We start from the raw sequence: 22,252 nt of genomic DNA, 5'->3' as shown, positions 1-22,252 counted from the left end.
AACAGTTCTAGTTGGATGGGAGTTTTGAAAAATAATTGGCTAGCTAATAAACTAGAAAAATGGGTTTTTGTTAGCCATTTTACATTGAAATGTAGATATAAAATTAAAAATGATAAAATTCATTTTTTTCAATCATTTCTGTACACTGAATAGATGAACCCACAATTAAATTTGTGTAAAACATATATAAGTCTACAAATACAATGATTGATAAATTAAATTTACAAAAAGAAATGGTAGAAAGATGATGTACGTGTGTAACATGTCTTATAGAAAAATGCTATACACACTAATTATCATTAAATTCAAACTTTAATAATAATTCATTTAAAATTTAATAAAGATTTTTATGTTATGTCTGAAAGTGACACTTGAAAGTGTAAATATGAAAATGAATAAACCACTAAAAAATATTTTAAACACTCTTTCCCATTTGCTATCGAATTATTAGCAATAAGCGAAGACCCAGGATCCATTTGTGAGATTCTTCCGTAACAGCGCCAAGCGTCAACCTTCAAATTCTCAGCAATGGCGAGGAAGCGAAGCAAAAGAACCACGACCACCTTCGTCTTCTGCGCCCTCCTCTCTATTATAGCCTTCTGTGCCTTCGTCCCTGTCTTTGCTCCTCTTCCTTCTCTCTCCTCTCACTCCAACCACCACTCTCAGCACCAGAAAGTAAAGTCTCTTTCTCTCTTGCTGTTTCGTATTGGTATTGTCTTTGCAAATGGAATTCTATTGTGATCTTGTTTTTTTTTTTTTTTTGTTCAATTCAAAGGAAATGCTTGAGTTTGAAGGTGAACAAGTGTGCTTGATTGATGAGAAAGTATAGGAAATTGAAGGAATTTAAATCTTGCTTGCTAATAATTTGTGTTTTAAATGTGATTTTGGGTTGTATTATTTCTGGGTTTTGACTTCTGGGAGCTTGATTCATTCGAATAAATATTTGCACCTGGCTCGGGAGGTGTGCTTGAAATGAAAAGAACTTTTGGATAATAATGTGGGAGTCAAGAAAGGAGAATGTCACTCATTTTTTTGGATAAATATTTGGCTCAACCTTGTTAAATTTTCATAAATTGGAAATCAAAACTGTCTTAGAGTCTAAATTTACTTATTTTGCTAATTTTATTTTTTATTCAGCTAACAACCTGATTCTTAGTCAAATATCCGAGCTTGATGATTTTCAGTTAAATCTTGACAATACTCTGCCTGCAGTTTTTCTGAGTAATTGGATGACATGGCCCTTGAAGTTTCATGATGGACTTATAGCTGATTTTCATTCTAACTTCACTCGATAGTTGTATTGATTTTGCATTTATTCTCTTGATTTTGGAAGAGGCTGAGTTTAAGTAGGGTGGTATTTTTTATTTGCTTGTCATCAGGTTACCACTGGAAAGTTTGGGATTGCCAATGACATGTTTTGGAAAGATGGAAAGCCATTCCAGATTATTGGTGGTGACTTGCATTATTTTCGGGTTCTTCCAGAGGTGTCCTTATAGAAAACCTGTCAGCAATTAGCACTGTATAATTTTATTTGTGTGTAACGTATCTATGCATCTGTTATTTTAGCTTGTAATAAGAACACGAGATTTATAACTCGACCAAAGTCAACTTATCGTTTTCTGGACTAATGGGGTTCAGATGATGATCTGTTGGAAAAAAAATAATAATTTAATAGGTTATGACAGAGGAAATTGGACTCTAGTGAGCTTCTGTAAAATCTTTTTTTTTTTTTTTTTTGTAACTGCATTCATTCATTCAAAAGAAATTACAACAAAGACTAAAAACAGAAAACAAATACAAGCTTAACTGAAAAACTTCTGTAAAATCTTTCACTTGACATTGTAACTGTACATATCCAATGTTCACCATGCTGGAAAAACCCATGGAGCTCCTCCAGTTTAGATACGTCAAATTTTTTCCTTAATATACTATATTGAATTACAAAGCTTTGTAATTAGTTTTTGTCTCATGGAATGTCTTTGTTGAACACAATAATTTTATCTGTTCAAGTAAACTCTTTCTTGTTGTGAGGTGGTGTTTGTCTTTTATCATTGCAGTACTGGGAAGATAGACTATTAAGAGCAAAGGCTTTGGGCTTGAATACCATCCAAACTTATGTTCCTTGGAATTTGCATGAACCAAAACCTGGAAAGCTTGTTTTTGAGGGGATTGCAGATATAGTATCATTTCTCAAACTCTGCCACAAACTAGGTTTTGTTGTTATGCTTCGGGCTGGGCCTTATATATGTGCAGGTCAGCCATAATTGTCAGATCTAGGAGCTTTATAATTTTGTTTTGGGCTTTGTGAAATTACGGCACACAGCTAGGTTACTAGGTATATGTGTTTGAACTTAATTTCTGATATGTATCTTCAACTCAGTGCATACTGAAGATAGATAATTGTTTTATGTGCTCCACATGGTGCATTGTTATCTGATTGCTTAATGTTTTTTTTTTTTTATGTAGAAATAATACTTCAAAACATATAAGTTTAGGCTGTATTATTCTTCGTGACGCTGTGAGAATTCCCTGAAAATAAGATTTTGTTTGAGGTTATTTAATTATGATAAGAATATAATATATTAATTCTTTTCAGGAAAAAGATTTTAATTTATTTTCTCAGTAAACAAACAAAACCCTGGTAATTTCCTGCAGTCATAGTTCATATACTTCTTTGAGGTCCCTTTGAATTGCTTACTACATGATGATACCTTTTTCTTCTTCAGTCCCTGATCTTCATATGTGATAAAATTTGTGATTTGCAAATGTGTTGTTTCTTACTTGGTGAACATTTTCCTGTAACTCATGGCTGGTTGGTTCATGGAAAAGGTGACATGATTTGTGTTTCTTGTCTCACAATTGCTTAACAAAATGTCCCCACTTAGCCAAGGTATTATAATTTTGCTAGCATCTCTTTTTCAATTCCTCATGGATGATTTTTAGAGGCATAAAATTTGTTTGTTTGGAGGTGCTCTTATTCTATCCATCAGTTCTTCCAAAAGCAATTTTTGTCTTATTACCATTGCAAATCCCCATTACTGTATCAGAAAGATGATTTTTGGTGATCATTTTATCTTCTCTTGTTGTTGTTGTCCAAAAGTACGACGAGATGATATGTTCTAGACATGTCAATTACCATTGAGAATTTCTTTTTGTTTCAGAGTGGGATTTGGGTGGCTTCCCTGCCTGGTTACTTGCGATAAACCCAGCTGTCAGACCAAGATCATCGGATCCTAATTTCCTCCGCCTAGTATGTGTTTTTACTGCATTGTTGTTATATAAGTTACAAATATCATCACAATCAACGATTTTTATTTGGTTAGAAGATAACAAGTTCTGATAAACCTGGAGAAAAACCTGTGAGTAAATGTTCAGGTTTACCTTCTCATTTGCTTTCTTTAGGTAGCTAAGAAAGGAAAGTGGTGACCTTTTGCCTTTCACATTGTATTTTTAAATCTTTTATTGATTTTCTTGTTTTGCTCTTCAGATTACGGAAGATTGAAAATTTAATCTTTGAAGATTTTCATTGCTCTCCATACGATAGATCTTACTTAAATGATGGAAAAACATTGAAGCAATTTTCTTTTTAGTATATTCTTTTTTCAAGTTAACTATGCTTCGTAAATCTGTGGCGCATCGAAAAGAATTGGATTGCAAGGTGTTGTGTAACATCATTGGCCCGCAAGGGTTATTACAATATATATAAATTTTTTTGATAAGTAATGCAATTTCATTAAAAAAAAAAAAAAAAAACAGCAAAAAGAAGCAACCCTTTTACACATGAAGTATATAAGAGAACCTCCTAATTAGGAGAAACAAAATGAACAAAAGTTCAAAAAATCAGAAAAACTAGACAAAGCAAGCTATGATGTGCTTGCTTCAAAGCTTTGTGCATTCTTATTTCTCCAAATACACATTAAATACAACAATGTCAACCTCCACACTTCCAAAGTGTTACCATGCCCCACTTGACCTCCCCAATTTACTAACAACTCTTTCACCCTTCGAGGCATAACCCATTCAACACCAAATAGATTGAAAGGCGACTTCCATAAATCTCTGGTTACTTCACAATAAAGAAGAATGTCAATGGACTCCCCACTCTTTTTGTACATACAACACTACTCCACCACTATAACATTGGAAGGTGGGGAAGGTGGTTTTTTTCCTTAAATTTATCAATAAAAATAAAATTTCCTCATAGTAAATAATATTTCTAAAAACTTACAACCATCTCTAAACTTTCATAAATTTGAAGAATTATCTTCCACTTGTTACTCTGCGGCCTTGCATACAATTACGTCACGCATGTTGGGGTTGTGTGTAATCCCAAAGGACCCCTTCTCAAGCCATGGTCATGAGTTGAGTCTATCTTGGTCACTTGATTAACTCTAGGTGCACTCAATGTGGCAAATCTCTAGTGATTGACCAGACATAGTGGTTGCATTCCATCCTAGACCCGATACTGTGCTATCTCTTATCTCTTAGGCTGAATGTCTTAAAACATTGCTTACTTCAAACACATGCTACTGTCTCTTCTTAAAAATTTCATTCCTTCTTATACTTTGATAGCATGTGTAAAAATACTTCATGTCTTACCTTAAAAAATCTCTTCTTCTTAGAGAATTCTTAAATTTAGTTCTTTATAACACATTTTCTCGTGTAATTGAAGATTTAATTTTGGAATAAATAACATTTCAAATATGTTGTAACATCATTGAATAGAAATAAAACATGTAAAACTATATTTGGCAGTATATGGTTGTGGAGATATGTGCATGAGAGAGGGGCATGGTGGAGAGGTGTTGTGGATTCTAAATTTGGTAGTTCTTGGGGTGGGTGGTGTTTTTTCGACCCCCCTAGGGCATATGGGGTGGGGTTGTGGAAGAATTTTAGAAGGGGTTAGAGGATGTTTTCTAGTCATACAAGATTTGAGATGGGAGATAGCTCTAAGATCAAATTTTGGGATGATGTGTGGTGTGGGGAGATGGGCCTTAAGGAAGCTTTTCTAGATTTATATAGTATTGGTTGTGTGAAGGATGCTTTTATCACAGTTCATTTGGATCTTTGTAGTGGTTTCCTTTTGTGGAATATAAGCTTTATTAGAGTGGCTCATGTTTAAGAGGCGGATGTGTTGGCTTCATTCTTCAATTTGTTATATTCCTATAGAGTGAGACGGGAATGGAAAGACAAGCTTAGGTGGGCCTCTATAACAAAGGGATATTCAATGTTAGCTTCTTTTACAGGGTTCTTGCATGTAATGATGGTATTCATTTTTCCTTAGAAGAGTATTTGGCGAACCAAGATTCCTTTGAGAGTGGCTTTTTTCGCTTCGTCGGAGGCCCCAGGAGAAATCCGTACCGTGGACAACATTAAGAAGAGGCATAACATTGTGGTTGATAGGTGCTGTATGTGCAAGAGAAATGGGGAGTCCGTGGGCTATATTCTTCTCTATTGTGAGGTTGCTTTGGGCTGTCCTGGGTTATGTTTAGCCAGGTTGTTTGGTTTGTTTGCTTGCTCGTGGACGAGTGGTAGATCTCAAAGCATTGTCGCGTGGAAGATGGTGCCCTCTTAGCTTTTATGGTGCTTTTGGAGGAAAAGAAACAATCGATCCATGGACTATCTTCTTCTCTGTTGTGAGGTTGCTTGTGCCTTATGGAATGCTTTCTTTAGTTGCTTTGGGCTGTCCTAGGTTATGTTTAGCCGGGTTGTTTGGTTTGTTTGCTTGCTCGTGGATGAGTGGTAGATCTCAAAGCACTGTCGTGTGGAACATGGTGCCTTCTTAGGTTTTATGGTGCTTTTGGAGGAAAAAAAACAATCGATATTTCGACCGAGAGAGGACGTTGGAGGAGCTTAAGTTCTTTTTTTTTTGTTCTCTTTATACTTGGGCACTGCATTTTTAGCTCATTTGATGGTTAGTTTTAATGGGTTGTTTTTTTCTCTTCTCTCCTTTAAGATAAGCATTTCTCTTCTCATATATACTTCTTGTGTATCTGGGTTGCGCTTTACGCTTTTAATGATATTTCAATTACTTATAAAAAATAAAAATAAAAATTTAGATAATTCAAAGAGACACTAGTTCAATCATTTTTCAGTAATAAAGTCATAGTAAAGCAAAGTAAATCAAAAGGTTTTGCATTGGAATGCAAGAATGTGGCTTTTTCTCTCTATTTTTCGCTAGAGTAAGCAACAACAAAATTTTTGAGAATGGAAAAAAAGGGTGGCCGGCCAATAAAGGGGATTCTTAAATGGGAGAATTAGGGTTATGTTAAGTCAGGGTTTAATTTTCAATTTGGCTAAAAGCGGATTTTAGGGAAATTTTGGTTTTGAGAGATTGTTTCTAAGTTTGCCGATTTTTTTTTTTTTTTTTTTTTTTTTTTAATTTGAGAAACATGAGGTGGCCGGCCATTTTTGTGTCAAACTCTCAATTTGGAGAGTTTCCATAGGGGTGGTCGGCCATGCAAGGTAGGATGGACTTTCCAATTTTTGGGTTCTCAGAAAGGCAAGTTAGATTTTGTTTTATGGAATAAATTATTTTGTCTATTTCAAAATTAGAAACCCCTTTTCTTTTGTTTTTGTTTTTTTTTTTAAATAATTCAAGAAAAATCCCAAGGGTTACTCGCCCTGTGAGGATTCGAACTCCTCCTCGTGTCACACCAACCCTCAACCATTAAACGACATGTTAGTTTGAAGAGTAATGCTATTTAGTAAATTCTAATACGACTGCTATACAACTATAATGATGTGACAGTGAAAATCAATATTTAGATCAACAAGAGTTTGTAAAAAGAAAAAATTAAATAGCTGATATTTACTGTTCCATCATCATAGTTGTATGACAGTCGGAAGAGTCTACTAAACATCATTCTCATATTTTGAAACAATTATGGAAAATAAAATGTTTAGGGCGTACGGGTTTCTAAGTTATGATCCATTACTTAATCTAATATAGAAACAAATAGATGGCCTACACACTCTAAGCCCATGACATTAATAAAAATAGGGGGTGTTACATGTTATGTGTAATCATTGTGTGCTATCATAGGAATATTGCTTTATAAGGCCTTCCGGAAGATCCTAAAATGTTTGGGTTCATAATGAGGCTCTCTTCCAGAAAGCTGCGTAGAGAGATTATTGTTGTTATTATGAGAATCCATACATTGAAAGTGCTTGTATGAAATTTCTTTTCAAAATGAAAATGAAGTCAATCCTTCTAGCTGATTAATACTGTTTTGTAGTTTCTGCAGGATTACAATGATTCTTATTTTGACTGATTTTGAATTGTAAATCTAATGTTTGTATCTTTCGATTCTTTTTTTTTTTTTTCCACTATTTATATCTTTTGTGAACTGTTTAAGGTTGAAAGATGGTGGGAAATTCTACTTCCAAAGGTAGCTCCTCTTCTTTATGCAAATGGAGGTCCCATTATAATGGTTCAGGTATGTAGATTTGTTACTCTCTGACTAGAACTTTTTTTTGACGATTTAACTTATAAAGGATGTAAATAATTTCATATAACACAAGAGGAGTTAAATTTCATAAAGGATGTAGATAATTATAACACAATAAGAGTTTAAGTTCCTATTTGCAAAAACTGAACACCAGCTTGCTAAAGATCGAAGGTGGTCCTTTTCAAGTCGTGAGCTGTGTAAAATAAGTTCAAACCACGGGTGTACTCATGTATGTATGGAAAAAATAATAAGGCGTATAATTGAACAATTCGATTCATTTCAAAATAAGATTTTCATTAATATGCAGCAAGATTACCAAAAAAAAAGAGAGAAAGCACAATTGAGAATGCTCTTGATAAGATGCAGTTATTTTTCCTTCCATTACCTTGAAACATGGTTTGGTGGATCATGAGTAGCTTCTCTTCTGCCAACATTTAGTAGCCTCTTTCAATTATATGACCAAAGGGAACACCATAAAGATGGAATAGAAGAACTTACAAATATCTACGTCAATAATTGGGTTAAAAGGAAGGACACTTCCTCGTATTATCTTTAACCAATATAAAATCTCAAAAAATGAGTGCATTGTATACAATGGCATTACTTTTCTATGTGCTTCTTCTGAGGATCCAGAATACAAAATATGTGAACATAATCTTAAAGGTTTCTTGATGATTGTTCAAATTTGTAAAGTTGTTTAATTTTTTTGAACTTTTAGATTTCAATGTTGGCAAAATTCCACTATAGTGTAATGTCTTTTGACAGATTGAAAATGAATATGGTTCATACGGAAATGACAAAGCTTATCTTCATCACCTTGTCACTTTGGCCCGTGGTCACCTTGGGGATGATATAATTTTGTAAGAGGTTTTCTGTCTTCAGACTGATCTTATTGGTTCTATATAGAAAGTATATCAATGTTAATCTCATAAATTTATGTATGTATATATGAAGTTTCATTCTTTCCTTTACTTGATTTATTAATGGTACCTTCCATATACATACATACATACATACATACATATGTGTGTGTGTGGAAGTATGTATATATGTATACTAATGCATTTATTTTAATACTGTTGGCCAATATATTTACAAAGGTGTTCAGACTAATGTTTCAGGTATACTATATTCCGTCGTCGATTTCTTCTTTGATCATTTATCCTTTCTTGTTTTAATCTTAATGGATTTCAGGTATACTACAGATGGAGGTTCTAGGGAAGCTCTTGAGAAAGGAACAATTCGTGGAGATTCTGTCTTTTCAGGTAAAGTTCAATATCAACATATACTTAGTTTTCTAAGTAACAAAGCTGTCTCCTATTTTTCTTTATTGTTTTTAGTTGTTTAATTATTCAACTATTAATACATTCTTAACTATTATGTTGTGTGTATGTTGTTTCTGTTTGTGTGTGTGTGTGTGTTTATACATTCATCATCTATGTACTTTGCTCATAACCTAATCTTTATCTCTGGTACATAGCTGTTGACTTCGGCACTGGTGATGAGCCCTGGCCAATATTTGAGTTACAAAAGGAGTTCAATGCCCCCGGAAAGTCACCACCACTTTCAGCGTAAGTGTATTGCCAATAATTATTTTATATTGGTCCGTGGTTCAATTCTCATCATGCTGGTTGCTTCAGGGAGTTTTACACAGGCTGGCTTACACATTGGGGAGAGCAGATTGCTGAGACTGGTGCTGATTTTACTGCGACTGCCCTGGAAAAGATTTTGGAACGAAATGGTTCTGCTGTGCTTTATGTATGCTCTCAAATTCCAACAATTGTTGCTATTAAGTGATCACTTTTGTGGTAGTACTTTAATCTAGGCTTTCTAATTTCCAGATGGTGCATGGTGGTACAAACTTTGGATTCTATAATGGAGCGAATACTGGTGGGGATGAATCTGATTACAAGCCTGACCTCACATCCTATGATTATGTGAGGAAAATATCTTGTCTGTTATGACTTCTATGTTGAATTCCTGGTGTGCACCAAACTAATGCTTCTTTTCCCAGGATGCACCGATCAGGGAATCAGGTGATGTGGACAATGCAAAATTCAAAGGTTTGATATTTAGTAATTTTCCGATTGGAGCCAGCATAAATCCACTTGTTTTTTTGTTGTTGAAAGTAATATCATGGAAAAAAAAGTTATGAAATTTCTACTGCTTTCAGCACTTCGGAGGGTTATAAAGCAACACAGTGCAGCATCTCTTCCTTCAGTTCCTTCCAATAATGAAAAGACAGGATATGGACAAATTCACTTGCAGAAAAAAGAACTTTTTTTCGATATACTTAATAGGACAGATTCCATTGAAGTGGTTGAATCTAAAAACCCACTTCCAATGGAGTCTGTAGGCCAGGTGGGTGAGAATCATATCCTGTAGCTTATAAATTCCTTTGGATACAGCTTCTCCATAAAGATCCAGAACTGCTGAATGCTATAAGTTGATGAACTTGAATGATCTTTGTGTTCAGATGTTTGGTTTTTTGTTATATGTATCTGAATATGCTGCGAAGGACGATGGAAGCATTCTATTCATAGCAAAGGTGCAGCCTTCCCTTAATTTATACTTAAGCTGACTAATTTGATGCTTGATTTGTTGCTATTGAATCAGACTATTAGACATTTCTTTCTATTATCTGATAAAAGCTCATTGTTGCATCTTAGAAATTGGAATCTAAGTTCATAAAAATTTTTTACTTCTTAACTGCAGGTGCATGACAGAGCTCAAGTTTTCATATCATGCTCTTCTGAAGTTAATGGTGGAAGACCAATATTTGTTGGTATAATTGAGAGATGGTCAAATCGAACACTTGGCCTTCCTAAAACTAAATGTCTCTCCACCATCAGTTTATATGTTTTGGTACATAACAACCCCATTTTAGTTGTTACTACTATTTATTTATTTTTATTTGTCATTTTAGTTGTTACTATTTTTTTTTAATTAGTCATTTTAGTTGTTCTATTATAATGATCAAACAATTTGTCTTAGGGTTTTAAGCTGATTATATGAGGACATTTGTGTATTTACTGGCTTGGAAGAATTACTAAAGCCAATGCTATATAAGAGCGTTAAAATTCAACAAATTCTTTTGCTACTATTTTAGTGCTCGGGGCTTCTAAGCAATATACCGACATACATATCTCTCTATCCATATAAGTGCATATATATGCGTGCACACAACATGAATTGTTATGATTTGATGCTATGCATTTATTTATTTATTTATTTTGTTTTAAACTTTTTCTATTCTTGTAGGTTGAAAATATGGGTCGTGTGAATTATGGTCAGTACATATTTGACAAGAAGGTAAAGTAACTTGTAAAATAGAAAGTTGTATTTTTCATTTTTTTTAAATATGATTTCCAAGTCATAAAGTTATTAGTTTCATTTGAGTCCTAATAATCCAAAGTTTTTTTTATATGCTTTTGATTGTGAATATAAGAATTCGAGTCATGTCCAAAAGAGTGCAATTCTAGAGAACTTCCTTGAGTGAATTATAATTCTTCTTACTCAATTGGTCAAAGTCATCTATGTTAAAAACACTCCTAATTAGTTCATTTATAATTAAGTTCATTTATTGTGTCACACAGAAGGCAAATCCTACGGAGCCTTGGTTGTATCTAGGCATCGTGGTTCTACGTATAAATTTGTTTTTGATAAATAATCGAAATATCATTAAAAGTGTAAAGCGCCTCATATACACAGAAAATATATAAGAGAAGCCACCCAGGAATTAAAGGCAAAAAGAACAAGAAAATCATGATAACTAAGTACTAAAGGAGAACATAAGCGTCCTCATGTACACATAAAGTATACAAGAGAAGCTATCTAGGAATTAGGGTCAAAAAGAACAAGAAATGAGCGCCATATGTTACTATTTAGGGAAATAAAAACATCATTCTAGAGGAAAAGACAGCTGGTGCAATATTCTAGAAAAAAGGACACTTAATTTGGATACCTATTATTAAACAAGGAGTTTCTACATCTAGTAAACGTCACATACAACTAATTAAGAATTCAGTGATGTAAGGTAAATATACACTTGACTAAGTCTCTGTTAAGGTAATTCTTTCTTTTTCGTCCTAGCTGATATTTCAATACTGCACTCCACCCCCACCCCCCCTTCTCTTGACATCCTTAAAAGAGAGTGCTTCCTACTATAACAGATAATATTGAACTAGTCTTTTTTTTTTTTCAGGGTATTTTATCTTCTGTTTATCTAAATGGGAGAATTCTGCAACAATGGAAAATGCTCTCAATTCCTTTGAACAACCTGAATGAGATCCCAAAAAGCAATCCCATCATTCAGGTTGCATATTCTGATTTCATAAAAAATTCAGCCCTCAGAAAAGCCAAAGGTAAGTCTAGTCTGCTATCAGAAAATCAAGAATGACGCACCATTCTACTCATTGCATTATTTTCTTTTGTAATCATCCCTGGTCATTTTTTGTTTGGTCAAGCAAAACTCCAATCCATTTCCAGTCATGCACGAGTTAGTGAGGTTATGAATAATGATGGAGAGAAGACAATTAATAAATAGCCACTGATGTTCCATATGCAGAGAATGTTCTGAAAGAGCCAGCATTTTATGCCGGCCATTTCTCTATTGACAAAGTAGACCATGTTAAAGACACATTCTTATCATTCCGCGGTTGGGGTAAAGGGATTGCATTTGTCAATGAATTTAATATAGGAAGATACTGGCCGGTAAACTTCCATTTCCCTATATTACGTAGTTCCTTTTTGTGGCCTTGTTGCTTGGTTTGATATTATGTTTCTAGTTGGTGTATACATTTTCTTTGAGAATAGATATGTGGTACTTTTTGCAGATGAAGGGACCACAATGCAACCTTTATGTTCCTGCTCCAGTTCTTAAGCAGGGGGAAAATGTTGTGGTAGGAGAAGTTATATTTTTCACCTATTATTTCTAACTTATTGATGTTTGCTATGTGATTGTTTTTCTGTTAAATCATTTAGAGTTGAAGTAATTTTCCATGTCAAGGTCTGGAAATTAAGTTGGATGTCTGGCATTCAATAATATATATATATATATATATATATATATATATATATATATATATATGAAAGAAAGATGCCCCTCAATTGCTCCGAAAAATATGTTGTAACTCGTATTATCTCCCTCTTTCAATGTTTTTGTAAACAGGTTGTACTTGAGTTAGAATCTCCAGACCCCAATCTTGCGATACACTCAGTTAATCAGCCAGACTTCACATGCGGACGCGGATCAAGTAAATCAAATATGCATCAGCTGCATCACGTCATGTGATACAGAACGCCCTGGTCCTTGCTTGAAACATGGAAAAGATAGAGCTTGATTGTTGACCTTCAAATTAAGAACTCTGGACCTCCTGAAGATCTCTCCTATGTTTGGTTGTCTCTATAGCAGAGAAGGATATATCACTTTTTGTATCCTCAAAAGGACATACATAAGTGTGAAGGAGAAAATAATCAGATCAAGAAGTAGCCATGGGCACAGAGTCTGGGGGAATCTGCCTTGACCGTCAATTGCTGTCTTTAGCTTTGTGGTTTGCTTTGTGTTCCCTTTCTTTGGTTGTAATATCCTTCAAACCGACGAAAATACTAAATATACACCAGACTAGTGCCCTTTTTGAGTGTATTTTTTTTTTTTTTTCAAGTCTTTTGAGTGTAAATTAACTGCAGTGTAACATTTAAGATTTTAATAAATAGGCGTCCTTTTGGAATGATTCCACATTTCGTCGGATCCAACTTGAAAATTATTATTTAACTAGCATGCAATGCAGTGCCACGTGTCAACATTTGATTGGTCAACGTGAATTTTCGTTTAGTCAACTAAAGGTCAACTAACAGAATGACTAATTTTGTCTATTATTAAAAGCACAGGGATTTCCTGTGATAAAAATCAAACTCTGGGAAAAAAATAAAGTAATGAAACCCCATGGGAGTATTTAGTATTTAACCCTAAAATTAACAAAATTATTAATATCAAAAAGGGAAGAAAATGAAACTATATAAACTCAGATTGAGTCTTTCTAAACTTAAATCCATTTAGAAAACTATTAGTTTGATCGCTCAATTCATATGCTCTGCATTAGCATGTAAACAACACTATTAGAGGGTCATCATAAGCTCAACACATTAGTACAATTTGTTCAGTTTAAATCAATGGTATCCCTTATTTCAAATGGTTTGTACATCAGCTTCCCGTAATGTTACAATTCAAAAAATTTCAAATACAGCTCAGTTGTTGAGTGTAAATGAACAAGGCCATTTCTTTTATTTCAGATGGTTTATACATAGTCTTAAAATCAAGGTTACTATACAAAAACTTCAAATATAGCCAATTTACTCCCCAAACACTCACTGGGAATGTGGCTGTACTACATCCCCAGGTTATTTCTAAGGCTGCTTGGAAGCATCCTTTGGTTCCTGTTTTGCTGAGACGGCTGCAGTTGCTGCTGCGGTCATGGCAGCTGCTGCTGCGCCTATCTTTACACCACCAGCAGCCTTCATTACACCAGCTATTTTTGCAAATGCCGCTACCCCCCCTACAAGTAAAGCCCTTAGTGCAACCGTCGGTTTTACGGCCATATGTTTGCTACCTGCAATATCCAACACCATTAGACTTGAATTGTTGTACATTCACACCAAACTACGTATAGATGGTAGGCCAGATTACATTACAGGGGCATTTTTTTTTTTTTTTTCTTTTCTTTTTTGGTCTGAAAAAGAAGCTTCTTAGTAACAAAATATTTTTACTTAAGTACCTCAATTGCTAAGGCCATAGACAATTTGAATATCATATACCTAGGCCTAGGAGGTCCCAAAAATAAAACAGGAATTGTCATGGTCATCCTCGAATATATGTTAGAATGAAACAGGCCTGAGACCTTGGATCTTATTATGCTAACAAATAATCAGACCTAAAGATCTAAGTTATAGAGACCTGATGGTCATCATAGGTCTTCAAAACAGGCAGCATTCAAGGTTTTTACAGGAGGTTCAAGTTAAAGGCAAAAATATTTAAGCTGGTGTCACCTTTCTCTTGCTGTCTTCTTATTGATGCATTGAAGCAAATGATATTCTCTCCAACAAACCTAGGTACATTCCGTTTTCAGAAGGAAAGCTATGTAGGTCATAGAACTATCAAAAGGTGAATTTGGAATGGGCTTGACCTCCAACTCCACTTCAACACCCCTTTTACATGCAACCAAATCAACCTAAATGGTATATTCCTGTACAGTTATAGTAAATTTCACTCTTTAGCCAAACTGATTTAACTTACTGGACCTAATGTTGGAATGCAATATCAAATCCAAGGGCCTCATGCAACTAAATGCAGCCTTGATGTTCAGCCATTCTATTGATTAAATTTGAAAATTCAAAAACAACCACATCCATTTGTGTCAAAAAGTTCACATCCCACATTATCAAAATGCCCTTTTAGATTAGTCTACATACGCCTTTATATATACCATCCCATACTACCACCCCATTATGAAGCCTCCATATTTAGGTTCCTGAAAAACCACAAAATCTCTTCCTGCTAAATCTGATGGCATCTCATCAGTGGTTAATTCAGAAGGCTATGCTGTTGACCGTCAAAAGTGGTTAAGAACCCCTTCTCCTCCCAGTTCTGATCTTTCAACTTATACATTCCTGCATTATAATCATAACTGGAGAATAACTTATGGACCTCCTCTAATTCTGCATTATAGTTATACAGATACCAACAAACCAAACCCATGATAACTTCATGTCTCTTTTTACCCTCCTGGTTGGTGTTGCCAACCGCATAGAGAAGTTTCAGCGGGACTTTTTGTGAGCTGGTATTGGTGAAGAGTTCAAATTCCATTTTGTTAGCTAGTCTAAGGTGTGTTTCCCAATCCCTGAAGGAGGTTTGGGGGCTCATAATTTACTTTTGTTCAACCGAGCTCTTTTGGAGAAGTGGCTTTGGCTTTATGTTCATGAGAGAAAGGCCTTATGGAAGGTGGTTGTGGATTCTAAATATGGTAGCGTGTGGGGTGGATGGAGTTCTAATAAGGTTCATGGGTCGTTTGGGGTGGGGCTTTGGAAGAATATTAGGAGGGGTTGAGAAGAGTTTTCTAGTCATACTAGATTTGAGGTTGAGGTGGCTCCAAAATTATATTTTGGCATGATGTGTGGTGTGGGGATAAGGCCCTCAAGGCAGCTTTTCCAAACTTGTTTAGTTTGGTCTGTTGTAAAGATGCTTCAGTGGCAGATCTTTTGGAGGTTTCTAGTGACTCTCTTTAGTAGAATATTAACTTTCTTAGAGTGGCTAACGACTAGGAGGTGGATTCCTTTACCTCGTTCTTCAGTTTGTTGTATTGTTTCAGATTGAGGCAAGCTGGCGAAGACAAGCTTTGTTGGGTATCTTCCAAGAGAGGGATGTTTGAAGTCAAATCTTACTAAAATGTCCTTGTTCCTAACATTAGTACTCATTTCCCTTGGAGGAGTATTTAGCAGAATAAGACTCCTATGAAAGTGGTCTTCTTTGCTTGGTTAACTGTCCTAGAGAAGATTCAAACCATGGATAATCTTAGAAAGTGGCATGTCATTGTTGTTAATTGGTGTTATGTGTGTAAGAAGAGTGGGGAGTCAGTAAACCACCTTTTACTCCATTGTGAGATGGCTAGTGCCCTTGGGAATACCGTCTTCAACATAGTAGGATTGGCTTGGGTCATGCCTATCAAGTGGCAGACCTCTTCGCTTGCTAGAAAAGGTATTTTGGTAGGTTTCAAAATGCTGCTATATGGAAGATGGTTCAATCTTGCCTTATGTGGTGCCTTTGGGGGAAAAGAAATGAAGAAATGATCGGAGTTTTGAGGACCGTGAACGAACGGTGATGAAATTAAAGGCTTTTTTCTTGAAGACACTTTTCCATTCAATGACTGTCTTGTCTTAGACTTAAATTTTTTCTAGCTTTCAGTTTTTCTTGATCTTCTTTCTTCTTCTAAATAGGTGTTTCTCTTGAATCCTAGCCTTTTGCGCTTTTTAATAAATTGTGTTTACTTATATAAAAACGAAAAAAGTTTTGAGCCTCCTACTTCGGTATCTAAACATTTGAAAGAAAATTTTGATTATTCAAACCCCAAGCAAACAATTGAATTCATAGGCTCTCGGCCGCGCTCAACACTATATCGAAACATGCATAAGTTTGTGCTATTCACTTCCATCAACAATTGCTAGATTAAACTTCTATTACAACAAATAAGAATCACAAAACCCAAAATAAATTATGGAATTAAGCGCGGAAAAAGTATCTGGCGCGGGCTACAATTAGCCGATATTCTATTGCTCACTATAACATGTCCCAAAAAATATGCTATTTTCTTATTTGTTTCTCTCTTACCTACAAATTAGCTGATTATTACAAAATCAACAAAACCTATATCATATTTCACTTCATATCTCAGGTTTCATTCATCCACAATGAAATTCAAGCACAAAATTTGGCAACCCAACAACACATGCAAGAAAAGCAAAATGTAAGAGAGCGAAGAGCGAACCTGGATTCCAAAGAGGTCGATATCCCTTCGAAAAGTTGAAGCTTTTGGAGAGAGAGAGAGAGAGAGAATTTCCAAGGTTTCACAGCTTTTCCTCGTACCTCGGAGCTAGAAATAAGGTCTGTGACTGTTCAAGCACTGGGCTCTATAGCTTGTCGTCGTTGAGGGGAAAACGAAAACGACGACGTTCAATCAGACGGCTCAAGTCCTCGAGGTTACAGTGGATCCAATCCAACGGTGGTGTGCAATCTGGCAACAAACACATGTATTTTAACGAGACAATGCAGTAAAAAGATCATTTTTAACCCATATAAGCTTTAGGCGACAAGAGGTCATAAGCCTAATCGGTGGGTGGAGCAGCCGGCCCGATATATTTTGAAGCCTCAAGCGAAAAGTTTAAGTGGGTCATGTTAAAAAAAAAAAAAAGAGTTAATGTGGGGTTTTTTTTTTTAATATTTAAATATTAATTAAATAATATTTATTTTAATATTAATTATATTTTGAGAAATGCTATAATCTAATAAAATCTCCACATTTTACCCGTCAAAATCCTAGGGGACAAAGTATCATTTGCTATCAATTTGGACCATGTGCCATTTTACATCAACTTGGTTATTTACATTTTTTCACTTAGGATTTTGATGGGCAAAATATGAAAATTTTATTAGATTCTAACATATCTCGGGCCAAAAATTGTCTTTTTATTGGACTATAATTTTGCCACTTATACTTTTATAAGCGAAATATGAAGTTTTTATAAGATAGTAGCGTGTCTCTCTCTCAAATTTAATCCTACATTCACTTTTTTGCCACGTCAGTCGTTATAAAATCAAGCTCACTTTTTTGCAACGACATCGTTTACAGGAATAATCGGTAGTCAACAGTGCAGCGGAGCGCCGTACCTCCCGACCTTCTTGAGACCCCTCTTTTCATCTCTGGAGGGCGTCCGCGTAGGTTAGCAGGGACCCATCAGACTCTGATTATCGTACGCCGGCGAGCGACGAAGAAGGAGAGATGGACCATTACTCAGGAGGAGGCTGGTCTATGATTCCGCCCGTTGCGACCCACAGTAACACCTCTACACCCTCAAATCAAGACCACCTCTACCTGACTCACCAACAACAACAATTTCAACTCCAACAACAACAACAACAATTTCAACAACAACGTCTGCTTCAACAACAACAACAACAGCCGCAGCAGCAGCAACAGCACCATCAGCATCAATCACTGGCCTCTCACTTCCACCTCTTACATGTACCCAATCAAAACCCTAATAATATATATGTATATGCATATGTAATGTATCAATTTTTTTGTTTAATGTTGGTTACAGATGGTGGAGAATTTAGCGGACGTGATTGAGCATGGAACTAGGGATCAACAATCAGATGCATTGGTATGATTTTTATTTTTTATTTTTGTAAGTTTTCTGATAATATCCAATATACCACTTTTTTATTGTTTGGTTTAATTTTGGGGTTTTATTTATTTATTTATTTATTTTTATTTTCTTATAAGGTAAGTGATTTGAACACCCACTTTGAGAAGTGCCAGCATCTGTTAAATTCGATATCGGGTTCAATTAACACCAAGGCTATGGTAATTGCTAACTCCTCCTAATTCCTTTGTTAAGCTATATCTTTTTTATTATTATTATTATTTTTTTAATGTGAATATCCAACTTTCAATTAGCCGGGTGTTCGTGCACTTTAGATGTTATGGCTGTTCTAGAGCATACAAACTCGTTGTTTGGAAATTTGGGATACCATAGTCGAACCATATTGGGTTAAATATAGTTAAGTAATGTCCTTGTTCATAATGATGTGTTTCTAAATCAGATTCACAATCAAATAATGTAGAATTCTTGCATTTTCATATGAATATACAAGGATGGCCTTGTTTCATAATCATTTTGTGCATAAAGGTTCCCATAAAGGTCGTCTAATGGCTTGTGCTTTCTGGATTGTTGACTTTCTTTTGTATGATTCTGGGAATTTTTGGGTATTGTTTTGTAGCAACTCAAATAAAGCATTAGTCACATTTACATTATTATTGCAAAATGACCCGTCAAGTAACAATTGGAACTCGATAGAATCACTTACAAAGGCCACTCTCAACTAGTAAGGGATCAATGTAGGACTTAGCACCCATGAATATCTTTATAATTCATTCACTTAATGTGAGCAATCCACCTAACTAATGTGGGAGTAACTTTTGAGGTGTCACAATTTCTCTCACTCAAATCCCAGACGTACTTGTCAAGGCCCACCCCATGCAATGCCTCAATGCCACATGGTGTTACTATCATGGGAAAAACCATGATTTTTTGCATGGGGGTCCGAACCTACGTAAATAAATAAATACATAGATACATATAATCCCTCTGTGCGTGTGTGTCCGTGTAAAATAAAAGTAGACAAGTCTTACACTTAATTTCATAATAAATCATACGTTATAACTGTATATAAAAGTTACATGTCTATAAAATCATCTTCATTGCTTATCAAAAAAAAAATCATCTTTAGACATAACTTCGCTTTGGAATACAAAATTTTTCTAGTTTTTTTACATGTATAACTATAGAAAGGTAAATCATCTAGCCATCTAGGCGGGTTGAAAAAGTCATCATTGTTGAGGCCATGGTATAAAAAATAATACTTTTTTTATAGGAATTTTAAAACTTTTTGGGGTTGCCTAAAACCCTCCAATAACTAAGGTAGTTCCACCCTTGGTTACTAAGTCACTCTCATATCATTCATCAAAAAAAAAACTAGGTTACTATGATATCATTTATAGCGACTTAGGAGAAGTGCTAGCTATATCAACGCTATCACTTTAAAAGGACTAGAGTTACAATTCTTAGAATCACTTATAAAGGCCAGTCTCACCTATTAAGGAACTAATATGGGACTCACAACCTATTAGCACCTTTATAATCCATCTACTCAATGTAGGCAATCCACCCACCCAATGTAGAACTAACTTTTTAGAGTGTCACATGTTTGCAGACAGTTGAGGGTCAGAAGCGGAAGTTGGAGGAAAGTGAGCAGTTGTTGAATCAGCGGAGGTTTGTATTGCCTGTATTTGAAATTTGTTGCATTAAGCTGCTCAACATGTGCCTGTTTTTTCATTACCAGGGATCTAATTGGGAAGTACAGAAGTTCTGTTGAAGAGCTTATCAAGTCTGAGCCATAACTGCCTCTCACCCTTCTGATAGTGGTAAGTGATGAACTACGTTTTGTTTAATAGACATGTAACTTGCCTATTCTATTTCTTGGGAATGGAACTCTTTGTTGAGTCTGTAAGAAATGACAAGACTTCATGATTGGATTGGGAAAGGATGTTGAGTGCACAGATAAACTACATTTTAAGAGTAAAATTACAGAGCGAAGGAACCCCTAGAGCTTGCTCAAATAATTCTAATAATGAAGTTGTTGATTATCGCTCTGCTCAAAGTGAAGTATTATTATCATGCTCATTGATGCAGAATGCATGTTGGCCATTGTAAATGCTTCATCCTTTCCAGCTTTTTCTCCGCCTTAGTTCATGTTTGCTTGAGTATCACGGGATGGATCTTACTCCAGTGTGAAGCTCTAATGTTTCAAATCCCTAGCTTTGTGCTGAAGTCTGAGAAGCATTTCTTTCTTTTTATTTGTTTGGTCTCCTTATTGTAGAATTCGCTGTCTAGATTTTTCAGCTAAAATTGTTTTCATTATATTTTAAATAAATAGTTTTCAGGCATAAATTTTTTCCAAATTCTTTGAATTCTGAAGCAGATATATCTTACTTGTTTGTTTGTTTGTTTATTTTTGTATTTGAGTTTACCCTTAACTACTCAGAAACTGACAGTCTCTCCAAAATGGCTGACTGCTAGTTTAAAAGCTTGCAGATAAATGACTTTTTGAGGGATTTCATGGACATCGTTAAGGTTCGAATCTGGTCTCTTTCAGCACCCTCTTTATGTGTACCTAAACATGCTACAAGCTCTTGATATGCTAATTTCACCTTCTTTTACATGGGTACTAAAATTTTGTGATGAGTGATTAAAAAGAGTTGAGGAGTACACCAGGGTGTCATTTTATCTTGGTGATCATTCCTGTGATAACTTTCATCTTAGTGGTTTCTGTTATCTCCAATTAGTCTATCAGACCTGCAACTACTTGACTAATCCAATTTTGGTTATTCATCCAAATTAATTTAGTGGTTGTTAGTGTGTAAATTAGTGCAGTACATTTCCTGTGAGATGTATCTGCTCTATAATATAGTGAAGAAGCTTTCAATCGTGTTATCCAATATATTATTCAGGATATGCTATTATTACTTTCATGTAGAACCAGAAGAGTTCCACTGACGTAGGTTTGCAATCAGTTATCCACTATCACTATGCTCTGCCATGTTTGGAACACCGAGGCCTCTATACCTTTATCACAATGATAACTGATCAGAATGGCCATTGGTCATGTTTCATTTGCTTGCAAACTGTTGCTTAAGATACTGGGTAGGGTTACTTGTGATTAGACCTTTGATGCACAAGAGCAACATTACCTGTCTGTTCTTGCCAAGGAGTGGACCTTTTCTGCTGAATGTTGTCAACCAGCCTTGTTGGAGCATTTTGTTGACAGACTCCTTCAGTTACATTATATCCTTTAGATTTTGCTAGATTTTTCAGGTAGAAAATATGGTTAGGGTTGTCATGTTTCTGAGGGATGTTTCTTGGATATACTCGTTTCTGATTTGACATCATATATATTGTTTCTCCACCTCTCTTCGATCTTATGTGTGAATGATCAAGTCTGACTAAATTGAAGTGGCTTTTGATAATCTTTTTGGCTTCTTGATTTCAGGTCTAGTTTCTGTCGGAGCATTCTCTCGAGTCTTAATGAAAGCCTGGGATTTGTTTGGTTTATGTAGTTCTTTGTATAAAGTATTGTAATTGTTTTCGCTTATATATTGAGCATGTAGGACAATCCCCATGACATAAACTCATTCCCTAATCCAGTTTTAATGGGATTGTTTGTCGCCTTAGAAAGATTCTCCCCTATTTCTTCAGTTTATTCTGTCGATCATGTTTGCCAGAGAATATGCATCATACTAGGGCATGGAGAATTACAGAGGTCTCTGTTGGGATGAAGGCTCATTCTCTCACTCATTTGGAACAAGGATAAGAGCACTTTCTCGCTAGTTTGGCAGAATAATTTTTTCTGATGACAGACTTTTTCTAGTGACACCAAATCTCCAATATTATAATATTATTAGAGAAGAGTA

At 35.2% G+C, this 22,252-nt stretch overlaps 3 protein-coding genes across 10 annotated transcripts; 2 read left to right on the top strand and 1 right to left on the bottom strand.

Moving 5' to 3' along the window:
- The first annotated feature begins 436 nt into the window (after positions 1-436).
- BGAL17 (beta-galactosidase 17) lies at positions 437-13,186 on the top strand. 3 transcript variants are annotated; one of them, XM_059600550.2, is made up of 19 exons: positions 437-675; positions 1,380-1,484; positions 2,058-2,253; positions 3,162-3,250; positions 7,359-7,439; positions 8,217-8,311; positions 8,646-8,716; positions 8,932-9,022; positions 9,092-9,209; positions 9,293-9,388; positions 9,466-9,514; positions 9,625-9,812; positions 9,928-9,999; positions 10,167-10,316; positions 10,713-10,763; positions 11,656-11,815; positions 12,019-12,164; positions 12,287-12,352; positions 12,622-13,186. In XM_059600550.2, exons 1-19 carry the CDS (start codon positions 529-531, stop codon positions 12,742-12,744), a joined length of 2,094 nt encoding a protein of 697 aa, XP_059456533.2. In that variant the 5' UTR covers positions 437-528; the 3' UTR covers positions 12,745-13,186. The 3 variants fall into 3 exon arrangements, with proteins under 3 accessions (XP_059456533.2, XP_059456534.2, XP_059456535.2); XM_059600551.2 differs by lacking the exon at positions 12,019-12,164 and having other exon boundaries at positions 12,622-12,712; XM_059600552.2 differs by lacking the exons at positions 12,019-12,164; positions 12,287-12,352 and having other exon boundaries at positions 12,622-12,715.
- A 391-nt stretch (positions 13,187-13,577) lies between these two features.
- LOC148584836 (uncharacterized) lies at positions 13,578-17,174 on the bottom strand. Its single transcript, XM_088517797.1, has 2 exons — positions 16,988-17,174; positions 13,578-14,059 (listed from the first exon to the last, which is right to left on the bottom strand). The coding sequence occupies exon 2, from the start codon at positions 14,046-14,048 to the stop codon at positions 13,857-13,859; it is 192 nt and encodes a 63-aa protein (XP_088373923.1). The 5' UTR covers positions 14,049-14,059; positions 16,988-17,174; the 3' UTR covers positions 13,578-13,856.
- A 684-nt stretch (positions 17,175-17,858) lies between these two features.
- On the top strand, positions 17,859-22,036 carry LOC132187371 (mediator of RNA polymerase II transcription subunit 9). Of its 6 annotated transcripts, none has more exons than XR_009440826.2 (7): positions 17,859-18,241; positions 18,321-18,383; positions 18,506-18,586; positions 19,996-20,054; positions 20,125-20,206; positions 20,877-20,915; positions 21,832-22,036. XR_009440826.2 is itself a non-coding variant. In XM_059601665.2 (6 exons), exons 1-5 carry the CDS (start codon positions 17,999-18,001, stop codon positions 20,180-20,182), a joined length of 504 nt encoding a protein of 167 aa, XP_059457648.2. In that variant the 5' UTR covers positions 17,859-17,998; the 3' UTR covers positions 20,183-20,206; positions 21,832-22,036. The 6 variants fall into 6 exon arrangements, 1 of the variants encoding a protein (XP_059457648.2); XR_009440827.2 differs by having other exon boundaries at positions 20,870-20,915; XR_009440824.2 differs by having other exon boundaries at positions 20,862-20,915.
- Positions 22,037-22,252: the final 216 nt, after the last annotated feature.

The sequence above is a fragment of the Corylus avellana genome, chromosome 6 (genome assembly GCF_965113065.1).
Source record: "Corylus avellana chromosome 6, dhCorAvel1.hap1.2, whole genome shotgun sequence".
Taxonomy (NCBI): Eukaryota; Viridiplantae; Streptophyta; class Magnoliopsida; order Fagales; family Betulaceae; genus Corylus; species Corylus avellana.
This window is presented reverse-complemented; position numbering and strand designations above follow the sequence as displayed.